Source organism: Colletotrichum gloeosporioides, assembly GCF_011800055.1.
Source record: "Colletotrichum gloeosporioides strain Lc1 chromosome Unknown consensus_120, whole genome shotgun sequence".
Lineage (NCBI taxonomy): Eukaryota > Fungi > Ascomycota > Sordariomycetes > Glomerellales > Glomerellaceae > Colletotrichum > Colletotrichum gloeosporioides.
Window position 1 is genome coordinate 8644 of NW_025544765.1, and position 18158 is coordinate 26801.

Sequence of the window (18158 nt, forward strand, 5' to 3'; positions counted from 1 at the left end):
GACTAAGTACTCTATTAACTTAAGGTTAAGTAGTACTTTATTAATATTTTAAATATATTTAAAGATAAATTTCTATATTCTTAAGTAATTAAGTACTTCTTTATTATTATACTATATTATAAAGCCTTTAATAGTAATATTATTAAGGAAGGCTTTATAATAGTAAGGGATTAAGTTATATAAGATCCTTATTATTACCCTTATAAACTAAGTAATAAAGTTAGTAGTACCTTATAATAAAGTATATATATATAGTAATCTAATTAGTATAATAAATATTATAAGGTTTTAGTTCTTTATATCTAATAGGACTTAGTTATACTTTAAAAAGAAGTTAAGTAAAGAGAGAAGCTAATATATAGCGAAATTTTCTAAAAACCTATCTCCTACTAGAAGTAAAGCTATATTTTAAAGTATAACTCTATTAATCTAAATAGCTAAATTAATTAAGTATATTTTCCTATTTTTCTTTTTTATAAAAAAGAAGGGGTTCTAATATAATATATAACTTTCTTCTAAAATACCCTTCTATAAGTAGTTTTTAAATATTTAAATAACTTTAATTTTAAGTACTTTTAGGATTAGTATACTTTAAGTTTATTATACTTTATATAGAATAGTTTAAATAAACTATAATAAAGCTATTAATAAGTAAATAGATCTATAATAGGGGAATTCCTATACTATAGTTATCTCCTTATTCTTTTAGATTTATATAAATAGGGCTTTCTCTTAGTTAATTAAATATAGTATAGTACTAAGTAACTTATTTAGTTATTCTTAAATAAAGTACTCTCTTATTAAAATATTAGAGAACTTAAGTATAATTAAGTTTATAAAAAGGTCTTTAGTATATATCTTAAACTTTTCTTAGACTTTAGCCTATATTTTAAGCTTCTATTTAGAATCTCTTTCTAGGATAATACTATTTAATAGTATATTATTAATAAAGTAGATCTTTCTATCCTTAGTCTTATATATAGTATTAACTTTAATTATATTAAGAAAGTTCTAACCTCTATTTAAAACTTTATAGAGGAGTATTATTCTTACTTTTATAATAGCTTTATTTAAAAGGTTCTTACTTTATTAAGAGTAATAGAAAACTTAAGCTTTCTCCTAAATAAGTCTAATACTTTATTTATTATTAGATTTAGAAATAATTATTAGTTTATAGACCTTAGTTAATAAGAGCTATTCTAAAAACTTAAAACTAGATTTAAATTTAATAAGAACTACTTTATATAAAACCCTTTTTTAATATTTATCCTACTTAGATCTATTTATAAAGTTAAAATAGTAAGTAGTATATTAAGCTTTTTAAACTATTTAAGAAATTTTAATAATATTTATTATAATAAAGTTTTTATATAAAAAGGCTTTATAATAGAGTATAATATATTCTATAGTTCTAAATTATATAGTAATATTATTTTAAAGAAATAAAATATTTATTAAATTACTACTCTATTAATTTAAAAGCTATCTATAGGACTTCTCTAACTTATTAAAAAATATAGTATTATTTAATACTCTTACTATATTTAGGATCCCCTTAGTTATAATTAGTATATTAAGGCTAGCTTTATATACCTCTTTTACTTATAATAAAACTTTTTTCTTTTTTAGACTTACTTTAGATCTATAATAGTCTATTAATATCCTTTAGTTCTTATAGGTATAATTTAAGCTATAGTTCTTAAGTTTAGTAAATTTAGTAGTTATAGAAATAACCTTAAGGGTAATAGCTTATTAAATTAATATCTTAAGAATTTACTAAAAGAGCTTATTCTTATAATTAAAAATACCTTTAATCTTATTTCTATTTTTAAATTTAGTTTATATTACTATATCTAAAGATAACTACTTAATATTAAATATCTAAATATCTTCTTAGTTATTAGTTTTATAATCCTCTTCTATAGTAAGATTTAAAACTCTATCTATTCTTAATTCTAATAAATTAGTTACTATACTAAGTATAGTAGTAATAGTTTTTAGTTTCCCTCCTCCTTAGGAATATAATAAGAGTTCTAAATCTTATTAAATATATTTAAGTTAGAGATAATATAGGGAAGGAGGGTTATAAACTAATTAATAAAGAAACTAAAAGTATATTTTAATAAGTATTAAGTAGTATAGTAATAAAAATTACTATTAATCTATCTATTTATATAGCTAAGCTTTATCTTAGTATAATAGATAAAAGAACTACTAAGGATTAAGCTTTTTAAAGTTTTATTAGATAGGCTAATAAAGAAACTTATATTAAGTATATAGTAACTATTAATATATATATCTTCTATAATAGTACTTATAAACTATAATTCTAATATAATATCTATAAAGTTTCTAATTATAACTAAAGTTAGTATAACTCTACTTTAAAATCTATTAAAGTTAATATAGTCTTTAGATATAATATTTACTATAAAGCTAGTATTAATAATTCCTAACTATTCTTTAGCTAAATAATATCTAATTTAAATAACTACTTAAAAGTAAGGTATAATAAAGTTATATATAGTAACTATATACCTTCTACTAGAGTAGAATATAACTTTAGGTTAAGGTTACTAGAAGTTTTTTATAACTAAAACCTTAATATTAGTTAGTTTAAAGTCTTATAGTATTAGTATATCTACTATATTTATATTAATATAATAACTTCTTCTAATAAGTTATAGCTCTTCTATTAGTATATTAGTACTACTTTTTATAGATCTAAAACTACTATTCTTAAGCTACTATAAGTTAGCTCTATATTCTTTATCCTATTTCCTTATAAGTTTCTTAATACTTACTTCTTAGCTTTTAACTTATATATAAGTATTAGTTAAAGCTAAGTTAATATTAACTATATTATTACTATATACTTAGTCTTAATATTACTCTATATATACTATTATATACTAAAACTTAAGCTATCTATATTTTAGCTAGTTATTTAAGAGAAACTATTCTAATAGAGTAATATTACTTATTTACTTTTTATTATAAAGAGCTATAGTTTAAAAATAAGTTTCTTCTAAGTTTAAGAAGAGGGTTATTTAGTATAGCTCCTTAGTTTCCTTATAATAAGTAGGTTTTTATAACTAAAGTTATAAAAAGACCTATATAATTATTTTATCTTTAATTACTTCTTTAATTTAAGTACCTCCTATAGGTATAACGCCTTATTAAATTAAGATCTAATCTATAAAATAAACTTTCTTTACTAAGGAGTTACTATATAAAGTATATTAAAAGTTATTATTCTTTATTTTAGTAATAGCGTTAATTTTTATTAGCTCCTTATTTCTTATATAGTTAATATTAACTATATAGCTATATATATACCTAATATTAATATAATTAATAGTAGTTATTAATACTTATTATCTAGCCTCCTCTTATTCTCTCTAAGCCTTATTTACTATAATTATAGCCTCTTAATAATAAATAGATAATTCTAAGCTAGTTACTTATTCTAAATAGTACTTATTATAGAATTACTTTACTACTACTTCTAGCTAGAAGTATACTTTATTTTAGAGAATATAGGCCTAAATAGTTACTAAGTTAGGTATTAAGTTCTTCTATTTTTTATTAATAATACTAAATAATATTATAATTAGTATAAGAACTAATATACTATCCCTTTAAGTAGTATACTACTTTAATATTTCTTAACTTATTTATAATATTATATTTAGCTATATAATATCTATTTATTCTATAAGAGTAGTAACCTCTAATCTTAAGTATATTTTATTATATTTAGTTTATAGTAATTAAACTTATAAATTAACTAACCTCTCTTTACTATTTATAACTCCTTTATACTATAGATACTTAATTTATATCTATAATATAACTATTCTATATTAATTTAAGTTACTAACTAATATTTATACTTAGTTTCTAAATACTAGCTATAAGTACCTTTATCTATTTCTTAATATTTTTACTATTAAGAGATATTTAGTATATCTACTCTTAAAAAGTAATAATTTTATCTAAGTTTACTATTTTTAAGTTACTATATTACTACTAAATATAGGTAATTTATATAAACTAATTAATAGGTTTAATAAGATTAATAATTAAGAGAGAAGTAGTTACTTTTATAGCTTTTTTTTTATTAATATATATATAAGAGGTCTTTTTAGTTACTTATTTAATAATTATATACTTAATACTTAGCTAAAACTTCTAGAATAGGTTTATAATATTATAAGAGAGAGCTTTTATAGTAGCTTTAATAGCTCCCTTTAGTAAGTACTTATAAATAAAATAAATAAGATCTTAGTTTTAATACTTTAGAAGTTCTTTTATAATAACTTTATAATATAAGCTTTTAATATAATTAAAGAAAGTTATAATACTAATAGTATCTATCTTAGAGAAAGGGGGCTTATTTTTAATTATTTAAAGCTCTTTATTAAAATCCTAATAGAAGTTTTTATTTATAATACTATATTAATTAATAAGAGTAGCTTTAGTAACTTCTTAATTATTAAAGTTTTTAACTAGTAATTTAATACCCTATTTTAAGTCCTTAAAACTATAAAAGTAGACCTTTATTAGTTTATCCTTATTAGTCTAATAAGCTTTATAAAACTAAAAGTTATAAATTTTAATAAAATCTATAATATTATTACTTATAAATATAGAAGTATTCTTATTTAAGAAGGGATTTATTATAATTAGTATAAGATATTAAAAGTATAACTTTATTAATTACTTAATAATTCCTATTAACTAGTCTATAAAAATAAGATAAGTATTATTAATAAGAGTTATAAACTATTACTAGACTTTATAAGTATTATTACTTAAAGTATAATAAGGATTAATACTAAAAACCTATTCTTTACTTCTATTAATTTTAATATAGAGGTAAATATTATTAATAATATAGTTAACTTTAATAAAGTTAATATTAGTAACTTAAGTTTATAAACTAGAGAAACTATTAAATAAGCTATTTTTAGAAATTAAAATTACTTTAGTTTAATCTTAGATATTTCTAAATACTTTAGTTTAGATATTAAATATATTAGTAGATTTATTTTTAGTAGTAAGGTTATAAAAAGTTAAGATATTTTAATATAATATTTCCTTAGTTATTTTAAATTATATTTTAATTNATAGTAATTATTAATAATTAAAATAATAAATATATAAGTTATTATTTTTAAGTAATTAAAAGTATTAATCTTTTTAATTTTAAATATTATTATTACTTTTTCTAAAAATATAATAAAAGAAAAGGAAATAAGAGAAAAGAGTATAATTAAGTAAGTAGGTATTATACCTCTACTCCTACTAATTCTAAGCCTAATTAATTATACTATTTTAAGTCTCTATAATTAATTTTATATTCCTTCTTTTAAATCTCTACTAATTAATTTATTAAGGGTTATATAGATTACTAATAGTTTTATAGTAGATTTATCTTATTCTTTTATAGTAAATTTATTAGTTCTTAAGAACTATTTTATTTAAATATTATAAAGTTTTATATTCTTATTAGTTTAGAAAACTTATTAAATAGATCTAATCTAATTTTAATAGTTTATAATATTAAAAAGTAATAAGAGTAAAAATAAATAAAAATTTAATACTTCTTATTATATAGATTATAATATTTTTAAAGTCTTTTTTAAAGTCTTTTTATATCTCTATATTCCTATTACTAAAGTTATACTTAGTTATTATACTTCTCTACTTATTATAAATTAGGTATATCANCTACTTATTATAAATTAGGTTTATAAATAACTACCTAACTCCTATTAATATATTATATTTTTTAGTATTATATAGCTAGTAATAATAGTTATAGTTATTATATATATTATATTAATCTATTTACTTAGTATAAGAGTAGGCTTTTCTCTAGTACCTCTTATAAGTATCTAAAAGAAGAAAGAATCTACCTCTAAGTACTATTAAAATNAGTTATAAACTTAGTAACTAAGAACTATATAATATAGTAGTATATATATACCTAAAGGTATATAGAACTATTATAATTATATAACTCTATAGTTTTAAAACTTATAATCTTAAAAGAAAAAAGAAAGGACTTTTTATTTACTTTATAGATCTAAAATAAAAAGAATAGAATTAAAAACTTAAAAATCTACTAAAAAAATAAATAAATTCTACTTCTAATCTATAAGGATTAATAATAATATCTAAGCTAACTTCTCGTCCCTTAAAGGGGGCTAGTAATCTGACCTCTAAACGCCGAAAACGCCGAAAAATCCAGTGGGCCCACTAAACCCTATTCTAATACTGTACTTACTGAAGAACGTTCCAACATCCCAACTTCCTAGCAGGAACACAGCATAGCCCCAAAAGATCTCGATTAGGCCAAGCTAGATGAGCGCAATCCAGGTGCTGTACGGTTGGAACCACCCATAGTATGGAAGGTCTTTGCGATTATAATTTTGTGCACTTAATGCCCTGTAAAAGAATAGATAGTTGACACAGCAGGCGATATATGTCACCAGTTGTCCACTGGTAGCCAGGTTAATGAACCTAGGACATTAGTGTATTTACTTAAATGGATGTTCCCGGAATTGAACCTACCAGTTTAGCACCGTTACCGTGCTAGAGCTGAGCTTTAGGTATGCCAGACATGAAAATCCGACCGAGACTGCGAAACAGTAGATGGGCACACCATTTTTCGTCGTCTTTATGAGGAACTTTGGCGCATGACCACCTTGAGCAAGTGCGTACAGGCTCCGTATAGCGGTGAACATGTAGCAGTCGCCAGCTGAGTAAATGCTTGTCAAGAGAAGTGCGTTAACAGCATGAGGCAGGGCATCGACGCCCATATTCCTCATAGCGATTACGTAGACCGATGATGCACTTGTGCCAGTCTCTCCGGAACCGAGGACCTTGACGAGGGTGGGGTCTCTGGCCGACAGCACAATACCGACGCAAATAGCACCGAGAATAAAGAATAAGACAAAGCGAACATACACGCTTCGAAATGCGGTTTTGAGTGATGTTCGTGGGCGTTGAACTTCACCTGCGCAGGTGGCTAGATACTATGGCCCAACCATGATGAAATTGGCTTGCCAAAGTGCGGCCAGGAACCCTTGAAACCGTCCCGAAGTTCCAGTGGAGAGATACTCCAGGAATGGCTCCTGATTGCTTCATGTCAGAGGTTGAACGTAGATCAAGAACAGGCTCACCGGACAGGCTTAGTCCAATTTCGGAACCCATAGGCATCCTTTTGTGGGTTTCCTCCACACATCGTCACGAATGTGAAGCAATACAGCAGTAAGATCAATATCAATTTCCCTCCAGACAGCCAAAACTCGGCCTCGCCGAAGTACTTGACGCCAAAGGCATTGGTAAGTCTAGACATGGGTCAGTTGGGCAGAGGGCTTTTCAAACTTTTGACGAACCCATAAGTAGCAATACAAATTGTGATGACGGCTGCTGAAGGAATATCGTCTCGCCAGAAGGTCAAAACAAGATCCACGGCAGTGATCTCAAATGCAGGCAGAAAGGCTTCGAAAACGAAGAAGTTCCAGCCGAGCATGAAGCCCCAGGCTTGGTCAACCCAAGCACCACCATGCTGAATGAATGCGGCGCTGACCGGCATAAAGATCGTCATCTCAGCGATGGCATTAGTGACAAAAGTCATCATGATTCCTTGGATGATGAAAGCAAGCAGAAGGCTTCCGGCTCCGCCATGAAGCAATCCAAAGCCAATGCTGATGAAGAGAGCAGTGCCGATGGACCCGCCGATGGCAAAGAACTGCACCTGGCGAGGACTAAGATGTCTCCTCAAGGCTTCGTTCTGAGAGCCGAAGTCACCATTGGCAATGTCCGTCTGTTGCTCGTCGACCTTTTCTGGGACCTTCGACATTGGATCAGACATTGCTAGGTGAGTCTCAGCCATTGCTGTAGCTGTGAAAAGGCGAAAGATTATGCCGAGGATGTGATGAATGAACGATCAGGTCAGTTTGAAGATTCTCTAGAAACATGGTCTGTGATAATGGCTATTTATCTATGAAGCTCTCGCATTCGCTTTACAATCATCCAAGTTGCTCAAGGGCAATGCGGCACTAACCCCAGCCATGTCCAAGCAGGTTTTCGAAAGAATTACCCCGGATTACCCCAGACAGTTCCTGGTCAATGTGGATATCAAAATTGGGATGATAGGTCCTGTACTATGCCCAATGATTCACTTCGGATTAGAAACCGATGTTAGTCTGTGATGATCTTGGTTACCAAACCTGGAGGGTTTGCCCTTTTCCTTAGTACCTATGCATCAATCTTTCACAATCTTCCATGCTTGACTTGATATTCTCCCAAGATGAAGTGCGGCTACGCTGTTATCATTGTGAAGTATTGTTCTGATCGAAAATCCCCCCATCTACCTAGGAACTCTGATGATCCCGCGCGCGTTATGGCCGTCGGACTAGAAGCGTCATCGCGCCTTGCAGGGGTTGATTGGGCGCTGGATCGTCGACACATCTTCAGCACACTACCCACAGAGATCACTAGCCTGCTGCTTATCTATGTGGAGTCCGTGTTGTTGGGGGATCGCGCAGCGGATGCCATCCTTCTTGCTTTGATACAGAATGCTGCCCAGCCATCCTCCGTATGTTCCGTCGGCTGGTGTCGGCTTCTCAATCCGAACCTGGTCCTTTCTCGCGGTTCTGTTTCCGATCCCTGCTAGCGCATGCTGGGGTTCGCTAGATAAGCAGAGGCTCTCATGGCAATTACCGCTTCTGGGCATCGAAATTGCAGAGCACCAACTGTGAAATGACGGCGGCACGAATGCCAAAACATGATAAGTCGCCGAAGCCCGAACAAGATACGGGATGTGTCACCTCGCCCTCTAAGGGGCTGTTCATGTTCTAGTATCAAACATGAGATCCACTGAAGCGCTGGTACTTTACGTAGAAATTACCAAATCGTGCAGCGAGGGCTGAGAGACATTACATCTGAAAACGCGGGGTAGATAGCCGCTAATCTGGACCTTCCCTGCCACATCAGATAACAAACATTTCCCCGCATTACGGAGGGCGGACCACTGAACTGTGCTGTGATGCTCACGATTCCCTCCCAGCGACGAGCATTCTGCTCTGTCTGTCGCAACCGGCATTGAGGTTTTGGGGCATCACGACTGTACTACTACCCACGCGTAACCATGGTAGAATCTTCTCAACCACGGCGTCGGAGAGGGAAAAGAACTTCAAATGCGTAAGACATTCACTCCCATCGCTGGCGCAAGAATAACACTAAAGGCCGTTCCAGATGCCTTCCATGCCGGCGAAGTAAGATAAAGTGCAACGGAGAGGACCCATGCGCAAGTTGTGAGAGACGATTGGTTAGGTGTCGCTTCAACGACAATGATCAAAAAGTTCTGGTATCAGAAACGTATGCAACGTGCTATCTCAGCCAAAACAGCATGTCCGTAATTAATGTCAAGATCAGATACCTTGAGGAGTTACGGAAGAGAGCAGAGAAGCGTCCTAAATCACCTCAAAATGGAGCATCAGAGCAGAACACGAACGCAGAGAGGCTACCTCTGCCCCTGGAGAGCGAATCAAATCATGATGCCAGGCGCCCATCGGTAATTGAAGTTCAAACCCTACCAACGCCAAACACATACGACATTGGTACACCTTCCAGAAGGCGGTCAGTCGTCAATGTGTCACCAATGTCAGTTGAACAAGCGGATGACCATGATTTCGGTTTTAATGTCACCATGGACGAAGGAATCACTGGGCCGGCCACCAATAACTCTATGTTAACTCTGGAAGGTTCACCAAATAGTACAGTGCTTGCTGCTAGGGATAATGTGGATCAATCAGCCTTCTTACCTGGACAAAAGCCTGAAGCTCCATTGAGCATCTGGCCCAGCGCGTTCAATATGGCTTCTCAAACTATCAAGAACACCAGAAATAATCGTCGCAAATGGAGTAAGTCGAAAGAAAAGGTCAACCCATAAATTTCATAACTAACAAATCGTGCCAGTCTGGCTTGCCCCGTGGTCAACTTGGTCGTTCACCCTGCGGCTGATGCTCATATTAGGAGAGAGTTTGAAGTCTTCCGCGCCTCCTCTTCCGAAGCAAATGCTCGAGGGTGATATTTACGATCTGCCTTCGAAATCTACATCAACTCAGTTTCCCGACACTAGGTATCTGCCTTCCTTAGATCATGCGCTTTACCTCTTTAATACAGTCAAATTCCATCTTGGACAGACGTATCGCTTTTTCGACGACGCCGAACTTGAGGCCCAGATACGCGAGTTCTATTCAGGACATGTTGCTCAAAGGGCCTCTGAATCCAGACTCTGGTTCACAAAGTTCTTATTAGTTCTAGCATTTGGGACTGCTTTCCATTCACGGCCAGGATCAGCCGAATCAAGAGATCCACCGGGCGGAAAGTTCTTTGTGCAGGCATTGTCTATCCTTCCAGACAATATGTCCCTCTGGAGAGACAGCCTGATGGCAACCGAGGTCTTGGCGATGATGGGGTTATATCTTTTTTCCATTGATGAGAGAGAGTCAGCGCATGTCTATGTGAGTATTGTCCGCCTGAAAAACACTACGAATACGTCAGTCTGACTTGTCAGCTCGGTCAAGCGATCCACATAGCAGAGATGGAGGGCCTGCATACCCAACTCCCGGAAGACGAGATAGGAGCTGAAACTGTCACATGGTGTCGTGACCTATGGTGGACACTCTACATCATGGACCGCCATTTCTCTGCCTCGGTTGGACTACCAATGTCAGTCCATGACAGCGAAATAACGACACCCATCAACCCACCCGACCACGGTTCTCACGCAGACAGCCTACGAAGTCTTCAAGTCAAACTCTCTCATTTAATGTCTATGATACTTAGAAGTAGGTCTTAGCGAACGGGGATTTCAAGAAATGCACTGACACCGATATCAGCCGTCTACAAACCAACGAAAACATCCCTGGCAACCTATGTCGAACAGACGAAGTCAACGTTGCACACTTTGGCCCAGTACGCGCAAGAGCTGGAAAACATCATGAGCATTAAATTTCAAACTTCGGTCGATACGGTTCCCAGAGGCATGCGTCACATCACCCTGTTGTACCATCAGTGCGTCATTGTTGCCACCAGACCCCTGCTCCTCTCTATTTTGAAGGAAAGGCTGGACATGGTCGATAAAGTCGCCGATGTAGACTGGGAGAGCATTCTGAACCATACAGCCGGTATCATATCTTCTGGGATCAAGTCAGCCTCCAAAACGCTACAGGTACTATCAAGCGAGTACAGCCTTCTCGGTAACTCACCAGAATAACACCAAGCGGCCAAGAGGACTAATATGTGTACAGAAGTATTCCTTCCTTATGATCTAGAGTTTACGTACGGCGCAGCACTTCATCTTGCCATGGCAGGCGCAATATTTCCGGACGTCTCTGAAGATCACACAAGCAATCAAGCAGCACATGAGATCCTATCCGACATGGTCACGAGAGGGAACCGAGTGGCAGGTGTGCGAAGGACTGAGCTGCTGCATGTGGAGCTACTGTTCAAAAAGCTTGAAGAGCAACTGAAAAGCCGCGGTCATTACAGTCTCAAGCTTCCGCGTGCCATGGATCTGGGCCCGAATCCCGAGGAAGACAGGCAAAACGCGTCAAACATGGAAGCAGACACGAACGCCGCGGCGATGATCACCGGAGCCGTGGACCTTTTTCCGCTCGTGCCACCTTCAGACTCAGGGAATGCTGATTTTCTCGATCTTCTCGACAGTGTTGGTATCTCTTCGGAAGAGTTCTTTTCCATCACACAGGGAATGGGAGACGTTGAGGATATCCCGGAAGGTGTTTTGAGGATGTATTGATGTCATAAAGTCATGATGCCTAGTTCCCTGAAGTAGCCCTTGTTGGACATGACGCCAGTGAAACGTCCCCCCAACAGGTGGTTCCGTTCCTCTGACCAAGCTTGAAGAACCGCTGCGCCCAGGGATAGGTATTCGGGACTTAGCCAATGATTTGGGGCCATTCATCCGTAATCTCGCTTGCATTTAGTGCATCGCGGAACAAAGCCCCCCCCAGGCTTTGACAAGAAGCACAGACGAGTGCTACACGAGACGTGCATTAGCGCCCCAACTCTGCCCCGGATCGGCCCCACTGGCTTACACGCTGAAGCTTGAGCGAGGATTCAATCTGCTAGACGAATCCTGCATCAGAAGATCCAAGCATTTCCCCTGAACCCGAAGTTTCCATACGATCCTCTCTGACTTACCTATATGCATAGTTCGTATGGAAGCCAAGCATGGATATTGGCCAAGTTTCAGCCCACCACGTGGAGATATCTCCACGATGTACCCGACTGTCCACTGAGCTACACGAAACCTGCATACGAGCTTCTGATCGTGTTGTATATAAAGCTTCACGAGAAGCGTTGAATGTAGTGGTACCAAATCCGAATTTGCAATTTCACTATAAGCCTTTTCTCCCTCTTTCATCAGACGCCATTCAACAAACTCATGGCTGTCACACAGCGAAACGGCGGCTCCTCCGCTCCTGCTATCAATACAACGACGAAAGAAAAGCAGCAGCCAATTGTTTCTACCACCACTTATCGCGATGGCTCATCTGACGAGTTCGATTTCGGTGGTTCGTTTGGGACTTTGGCGCTTATGATCGGCTTTCCGCTGTTGATGTGGTACATGTGGATCGGCGCCACGTACTACGATGGCCAGATTCCTCTCCCAGAAGACAACCAGTCCTGGTCCGATTTTATTCATCACCTAGTCCACCTTGTTTATGAAGGAGCTTATCCAACCACAACGGCCTGGATAGCTTACTGGGTCTTCTTCATTGGCGAGGCTCTGATGTACTGCTACATGCCTGGCGTGCTCAGTTACGGCAGGCCGCTGCGCCATGAGGGAGGCAAAAGACTTCCATATTACTGCTCTGCTTACACCAGCTTCTACGCAACCATCTGCATTGCCGCCACATTGCATATCACCAAGCTGTTCCCTCTATACACGATCATTGATGACTTCGGCTCTATTATGACCGTTGCCATCTTGTCCGGCTTCATCAACAGCTTCGTCGTTTATGTCCAGGCCATCATCCGTGGAAGGACTCACAGATTGACGGGCTACCCGATTTACGATTTCTTCATGGGAGCTGAGCTGAACCCGCGCATAGGCATCCTAGACTTCAAGATGTTTTACGAAGTCCGAATTCCGTGGTTCATTCTGTTTCTCACCACCAGCTCAGTTGCAGCCCGACAGTATGAGACCTATGGTTATGTCTCGAAGGAAGTCGTTTTCCTCACTGCTGCCCACTATCTTTATGCCAATGCTTGTGCTAAGGCGGAGCAGATGATTATCTGCAGTTGGTAAGTGGCCGAACCTGTTCTTTTTAATATGGGGTTTTCAGTCCAGCTAACGTTTAATGCAGGGATATGTACTTCGAGAAACTGGGTTTCCTTCTAACTTTCTGGAACATGGCCGGCGTTCCTTTCTCGTATTGCCACTGCGCCATCTACCTGGCCAACCATGATCCTTCTGAATACAACTGGAACCCCTACGCCCTGGCAGCTCTCAGCATCGCCTACCTCTTCTTTTATTGGATGTGGGATAGTGCGAATGGCCAGAAGAATGCCTTCCGCCATACAGAAAGAGGCCAGCTTGTGAAGCGAAAAACCTTCCCTCAAGTTCCATGGCAAGCTATCGAGAACCCTAAAGTCATCGAGACTGACGTGGGCGACCGTATTATGGTAGATGGCTGGTTCGCTATCATCAGGAAGCCTAATTACGTACCTGACATGTTTTTCTCTTTTTCGTGGGGACTTATCACTGGGTTCAAGTATGTACACCCCTAGTCTCGTTTGATATGGTATCGCGTTACTGATCATATCATCAGGAGTTTCTTTCCCTGGTTTTACTTCGTATTTTTCATGATTATGATCATCCATCGCACCAAGCGCGATGTTGAAAGATGTCGCAGGAAGTATGGAGAGGCGTGGAAGCGTTATGAGGAGCAGGTCCCATACCTGTTCATCCCCGTAAGTGACAAGAGCAAATCTAGTGCGTTGCCGATCATGACTGACGAAAACCACAGTACGTCATTTGAGAAGGTCACAGAGCTGTCGTCTTAGTCTAGAAAGTTACGGGTTCAGGCCATCACGGGGACTGGGGGCTAGGCCCCTCAGGCTGTGAGCATCTGAGGTTGTGAGAAGGTGTGTGCCACGCCGATTCGACAGGGCTCGGGAGCTAGAGCGAATTATACTCGAATAGGGCCAAATGTGTCTAAATTTTCCGTTCAATGGGCCCTTTATCCGTAGTGACAGAAAGTCAGTTTGCACTTTTATACGGCTGGAAAGCAAATGATTTTGTGTCCGCTTATCTGAAGAGGTCACTACACCTGGTTCGACGTAGCCATGACTCTACGTGAAAAGTGCGCGAGGACTATCAAAACATTCATCCCAATGCTTTCCAGCGGATGCGTAAAACTTCTCCAGTACCTCTTTTGCTGCAACTGGGAGATAGATTCCCAGTTGTCGGCTGTCCTCTCCTAGACGATCGAGAATGAAACTTCGCATCCAAGGACTCCCGCCTTTCGCCTCAAATCCAGCCACAATCATGGGCCATGTCGTGCATATCTTGAGTGCTCGAGAGGTAGTGGTTTCGTCGAGAAGAGCGAATAATCTGTCGCGATGGGTTTTCTTGAGAGATATCCACTCTTTTGATGAAGGTATTGCACCGGCACTCTGCAAGGATGAGATTCCGAAGAGCAATGCGGCCGACTGATAGATCTGACCCATGAGCAGAAAGCCCTCAACCGACGACTCCATCCCATTGGACCACGTCTCTGGAGAGAAGTCCAGAATGCTATCCAATGCGTCTTCTGCTTCATTTTGTATCGGACCGACAGAGCTTCCCGTGTTCTCGAGCGTGGCCAAGAAACGGAGACGATTGATGTGGACAATGTGAATGAGCAAATCGATTGGGCATGGTAATTGCGGATAGTAGCCGATCGAGAAAACATCTCTTATCACGTCTCGTATTCGGTAATTATCCAGTGGAGATACTTGGTCGTCAGCTGGGCTCGTAGTGTTGGCAAGATTTTCAATACTATCCGCGAGTGAGTTAGTGAGTGGCCAAATATGGGCTCTTGAAATACACGACATTTTGCAGAACAGAACCAGAGTCTTCAGATGCGGCGACTTGAGGCAGAACTCTTCCCATCCGCCACGCAAAGCCACCAATGCTGCAAAGCCTCTTAGATGAACACGCCAATTAGGTGCTGTGGCGCCACCCATCAGCTGAAAGGAGAATGTTAGTTTGAAGCTCTTCAAAGTTTTTCCGATAGTGGGGGTTTAAATACATCGCCAAAGATAAACGTGACAACGCCAGCCAGAGTGGCGTCGGATAACCGGGTAGTCTCATTCGCTATCTCCTTGTTCAAGGCTTGAATGGCCGTATGTCGGTGGTGGTAGGCTCTGGCTCTCACTTCAGCCGCATAAGGATCATTTCTGGTCGGGGATAATTGTGACATGCGGTGCTCGATGGCCATCGCGACCAGCCCATGGCGCCGATAAGGCTTCATGGCGTGTATGTGAGATGCGGGCACAACCCAGGGGCTCTTGGTCAGCTGATTGTCATAGAAGTACGGATAGACATGATTGTTCCCTGCCAAGAGTAAGCTTACATCCTCGACTCTTTTCAGGCCCAGATACGATCGCGCAGCGCCTATAAACATCCAGTAACACATTGTGGAACTTACAGTAAAGTGAAGCCTCTGCAATATCACACGTCTCTGTCCGAAGCTCCTGTCCAGGAAAGATATGAATGAGCTGTTCCTCGGCCGATCTGCTTTGCGCTGTATCCTTCCTTTCGCTGGGCTTCTTGGTATTCTTCAGCGCGCTGGACTTATTGGCTGCTGGCTTCCTGCCTCTCCAAGTCCGCGTCGTGATCTGATTGGGGGCGACCCAAGTCAGAGGCTTCACGTTCTCGTACCCAGGACACACAATGCCGCTAAGCTTACACTTGGAGCATACGGGACGGGCCGAGTCGCATACTACCCCTCGGCGCTGACATTCCCAGCAAGCCCGTTTCGCCATGTTGCTATCACGGCTCTCGGCGCGCTCGGCGATGGGTGCCACCGTAGCGAGGACAAGATGACGAAGAGGAAGCTTGTACGCTTTGGGCTATTGGATGTAGTGAGATAAAAGACGGAGATTTGATAACGAATCCGTTCCAGCGAAACTGCCCTCTGGAAGGCGGGATGGTGGGTCGTATTATCAGATCTCTCTTGCGTGGTTGTGCAGATTTGGTGTGAGACATCGGGTGGCGAAGTGCAGCTCTTGGCCACTTTGTTCGCCTAATGAGAGCAAGCTAGTCACAGGCCTGGTATGCATGCTTTCGCAATCCCATTCAACCAACATGGAATAATGCTTCGAGATGGGGCATCACTCATTGGTGCGCAGCAGGAAGGCGAGGACATCAAATCCTTTCGATTCCTTTGGTGGCATTCCAAACGGATGATTCCAGTCTGCTGTGTCGGTCTGGACATTGGACTTTGCTTTTTCCAAACCCCGTCCCCACAACGAATTGTAGCATCGATCGTGGAACAGTACGACACCAAAAGGACTCTGCAGCTTCGATGGACTTGGCAGAAACCTTATCCACTATTTGATTCGACGGTACTTATTGGAGGCGTGCCGAATATCCTGTCTCTTGGCCAAGTGTGAAGCCCAATCAACAGAGCCACCAACGATAGTGATTGGATCCACTGGCTAGATTTTCGAGAACCCGATCAATAATCCGTTAAACATCCGGTGAGATGGGTTTGTGAGAACGATGACGATTGACAGAGCATTCTCGAAGGGAACAAAAAGGTGCATAGTACGTTACTGCAGACTTGTTTCCATTTCTGGGTTTAGATGGTACAGTCCTCCCCTAAAAGACTCCCTTTGGCTTCGCAGCTCCCTTGGCAATCCCAACCTCTTCATTCGCTACCCGTTGGAGCGCCGTGTAATCAGTCACGGCAGTGACCATATCATAGCCCTGGCTTGCGAAGTGTTTTGCTTGTGCTCCATCCTTGCAGTAGATACCGCACTTCTTGCCGGCGTTATGCGCCGCCGTCAGGATCCGATCTAACGCGTCCTCCACCTCTGGTGGCATGACCCCGTCCTGAACTGGGTGGCCGATATTGTTTCCTTCAGATAAAGAAGTCAGAACTTGCAGAACATCAACTTTGGGGAGCGATACCTAAATCAAAGGGCCCGATGAACAACGCATCAATTCCATCGACACCCGCAATGCCCTCAACATTGTCGTATGCTTCCCGAGTTTCGATCTGGATTATTGTCAAGAGGGCATCGTTAGCTTGATGAAGGTATTCGGTTAGTGTAGGGTTTGGGTTGAATCTCTCCAGGGCAATGAGAGATCCAAATCCCCTTATTCCTTGAGGCGGAAACTTGGCCTCGCGGACAAGTTGCTTTGCTTCCTCGACGGTTCGTATCAGTGGCACCAGGATCTACAAGAGAATTAGCAACGAGCATCAGACTATTCATCATATCCACATCAGCTTACAGCGTGCGCACCGCTGTCTAGTGCTCCTTTTGAGGATTCAGCATGGCAACTTCAAATGGCAAATAGGTTGCCGGGTGCCTCACGCTTGACCATCCATCCTTGCAAGTCCGCCAACCTCACAACTGGAGAAACTCCCAGAGCGGCAATGGCGGGAACTGCGTCATGCATAGCGCCATCTATCATATCATCAGCATCGTAGCAATTGATTGGCTCACATCACGTTTCTGACCATCGATGTTTCCATGCTCACAATCGACGAGCACCCAATCAACGCCTGTTCTTGCTAGCATTCTTGAGATATTTGCTCCTGGCAACATTTGCCAGCCACCAAATGATGACTGGCCTTTGTCGAAGCACATCCTCAGTCGATTGGATGACTGCATGATGATGATGTGTTGAGCAGGCAACTAAGCAGAATAACAACACGTGCCGTATAAGTAATAAAACAATTCCCCAGAGTCAACACAATGATTTCAGCAACATTTGAGAATATGTACATAACATGTAAAGTAAGTCATTTCATCTCTTAAATGTGAGAACATATGTGATGAAAATATAATGTTGGCACTTCTAGAGACTAGTCCTGGCTCCCACTCACAAGGCG

General features: G+C 38.6%; 5 protein-coding genes across 5 annotated transcripts; 2 read left to right on the top strand and 3 right to left on the bottom strand.

Moving 5' to 3' along the window:
• Positions 1-6368: 6368 nt before the first annotated feature.
• On the bottom strand, positions 6369-7909 carry GCG54_00005367 (General amino acid permease AGP2; the record flags this gene model as incomplete). The annotated part of the gene is given in 5 exon segments (XM_045405391.1): positions 6369-6531; positions 6583-7046; positions 7059-7145; positions 7199-7361; positions 7410-7909. 5 exon segments carry the CDS (start codon positions 7907-7909, stop codon positions 6369-6371), a joined length of 1377 nt encoding a protein of 458 aa, XP_045256116.1.
• Positions 7910-9892: 1983 nt separating this feature from the next.
• GCG54_00005368 (uncharacterized protein) lies at positions 9893-11842 on the top strand (the record flags this gene model as incomplete). The annotated part of the gene is made up of 4 exons (XM_045405392.1): positions 9893-9941; positions 9997-10104; positions 10923-11282; positions 11334-11842. The coding sequence occupies 4 exons, from the start codon at positions 9893-9895 to the stop codon at positions 11840-11842; spliced, it is 1026 nt and encodes a 341-aa protein (XP_045256117.1).
• A 648-nt stretch (positions 11843-12490) lies between these two features.
• GCG54_00005369 (Delta(24(24(1)))-sterol reductase) lies at positions 12491-14090 on the top strand (the record flags this gene model as incomplete). The annotated part of the gene is made up of 4 exons (XM_045405393.1): positions 12491-13353; positions 13416-13823; positions 13881-14022; positions 14079-14090. 4 exons carry the CDS (start codon positions 12491-12493, stop codon positions 14088-14090), a joined length of 1425 nt encoding a protein of 474 aa, XP_045256118.1.
• A 313-nt stretch (positions 14091-14403) lies between these two features.
• GCG54_00005370 (uncharacterized protein) lies at positions 14404-16160 on the bottom strand (the record flags this gene model as incomplete). The annotated part of the gene is made up of 3 exons (XM_045405394.1): positions 15744-16160; positions 15345-15649; positions 14404-15282 (listed from the first exon to the last, which is right to left on the bottom strand). Exons 1-3 carry the CDS (start codon positions 16078-16080, stop codon positions 14404-14406), a joined length of 1521 nt encoding a protein of 506 aa, XP_045256119.1. The 5' UTR covers positions 16081-16160.
• A 758-nt stretch (positions 16161-16918) lies between these two features.
• On the bottom strand, positions 16919-17937 carry GCG54_00005371 (4-hydroxy-2-oxo-heptane-1 7-dioate aldolase; the record flags this gene model as incomplete). The annotated part of the gene is made up of 5 exons (XM_045405395.1): positions 16919-17178; positions 17231-17498; positions 17555-17580; positions 17638-17730; positions 17784-17937. 5 exons carry the CDS (start codon positions 17935-17937, stop codon positions 16919-16921), a joined length of 801 nt encoding a protein of 266 aa, XP_045256120.1.
• Between the last annotated feature and the right edge of the window lie 221 nt (positions 17938-18158).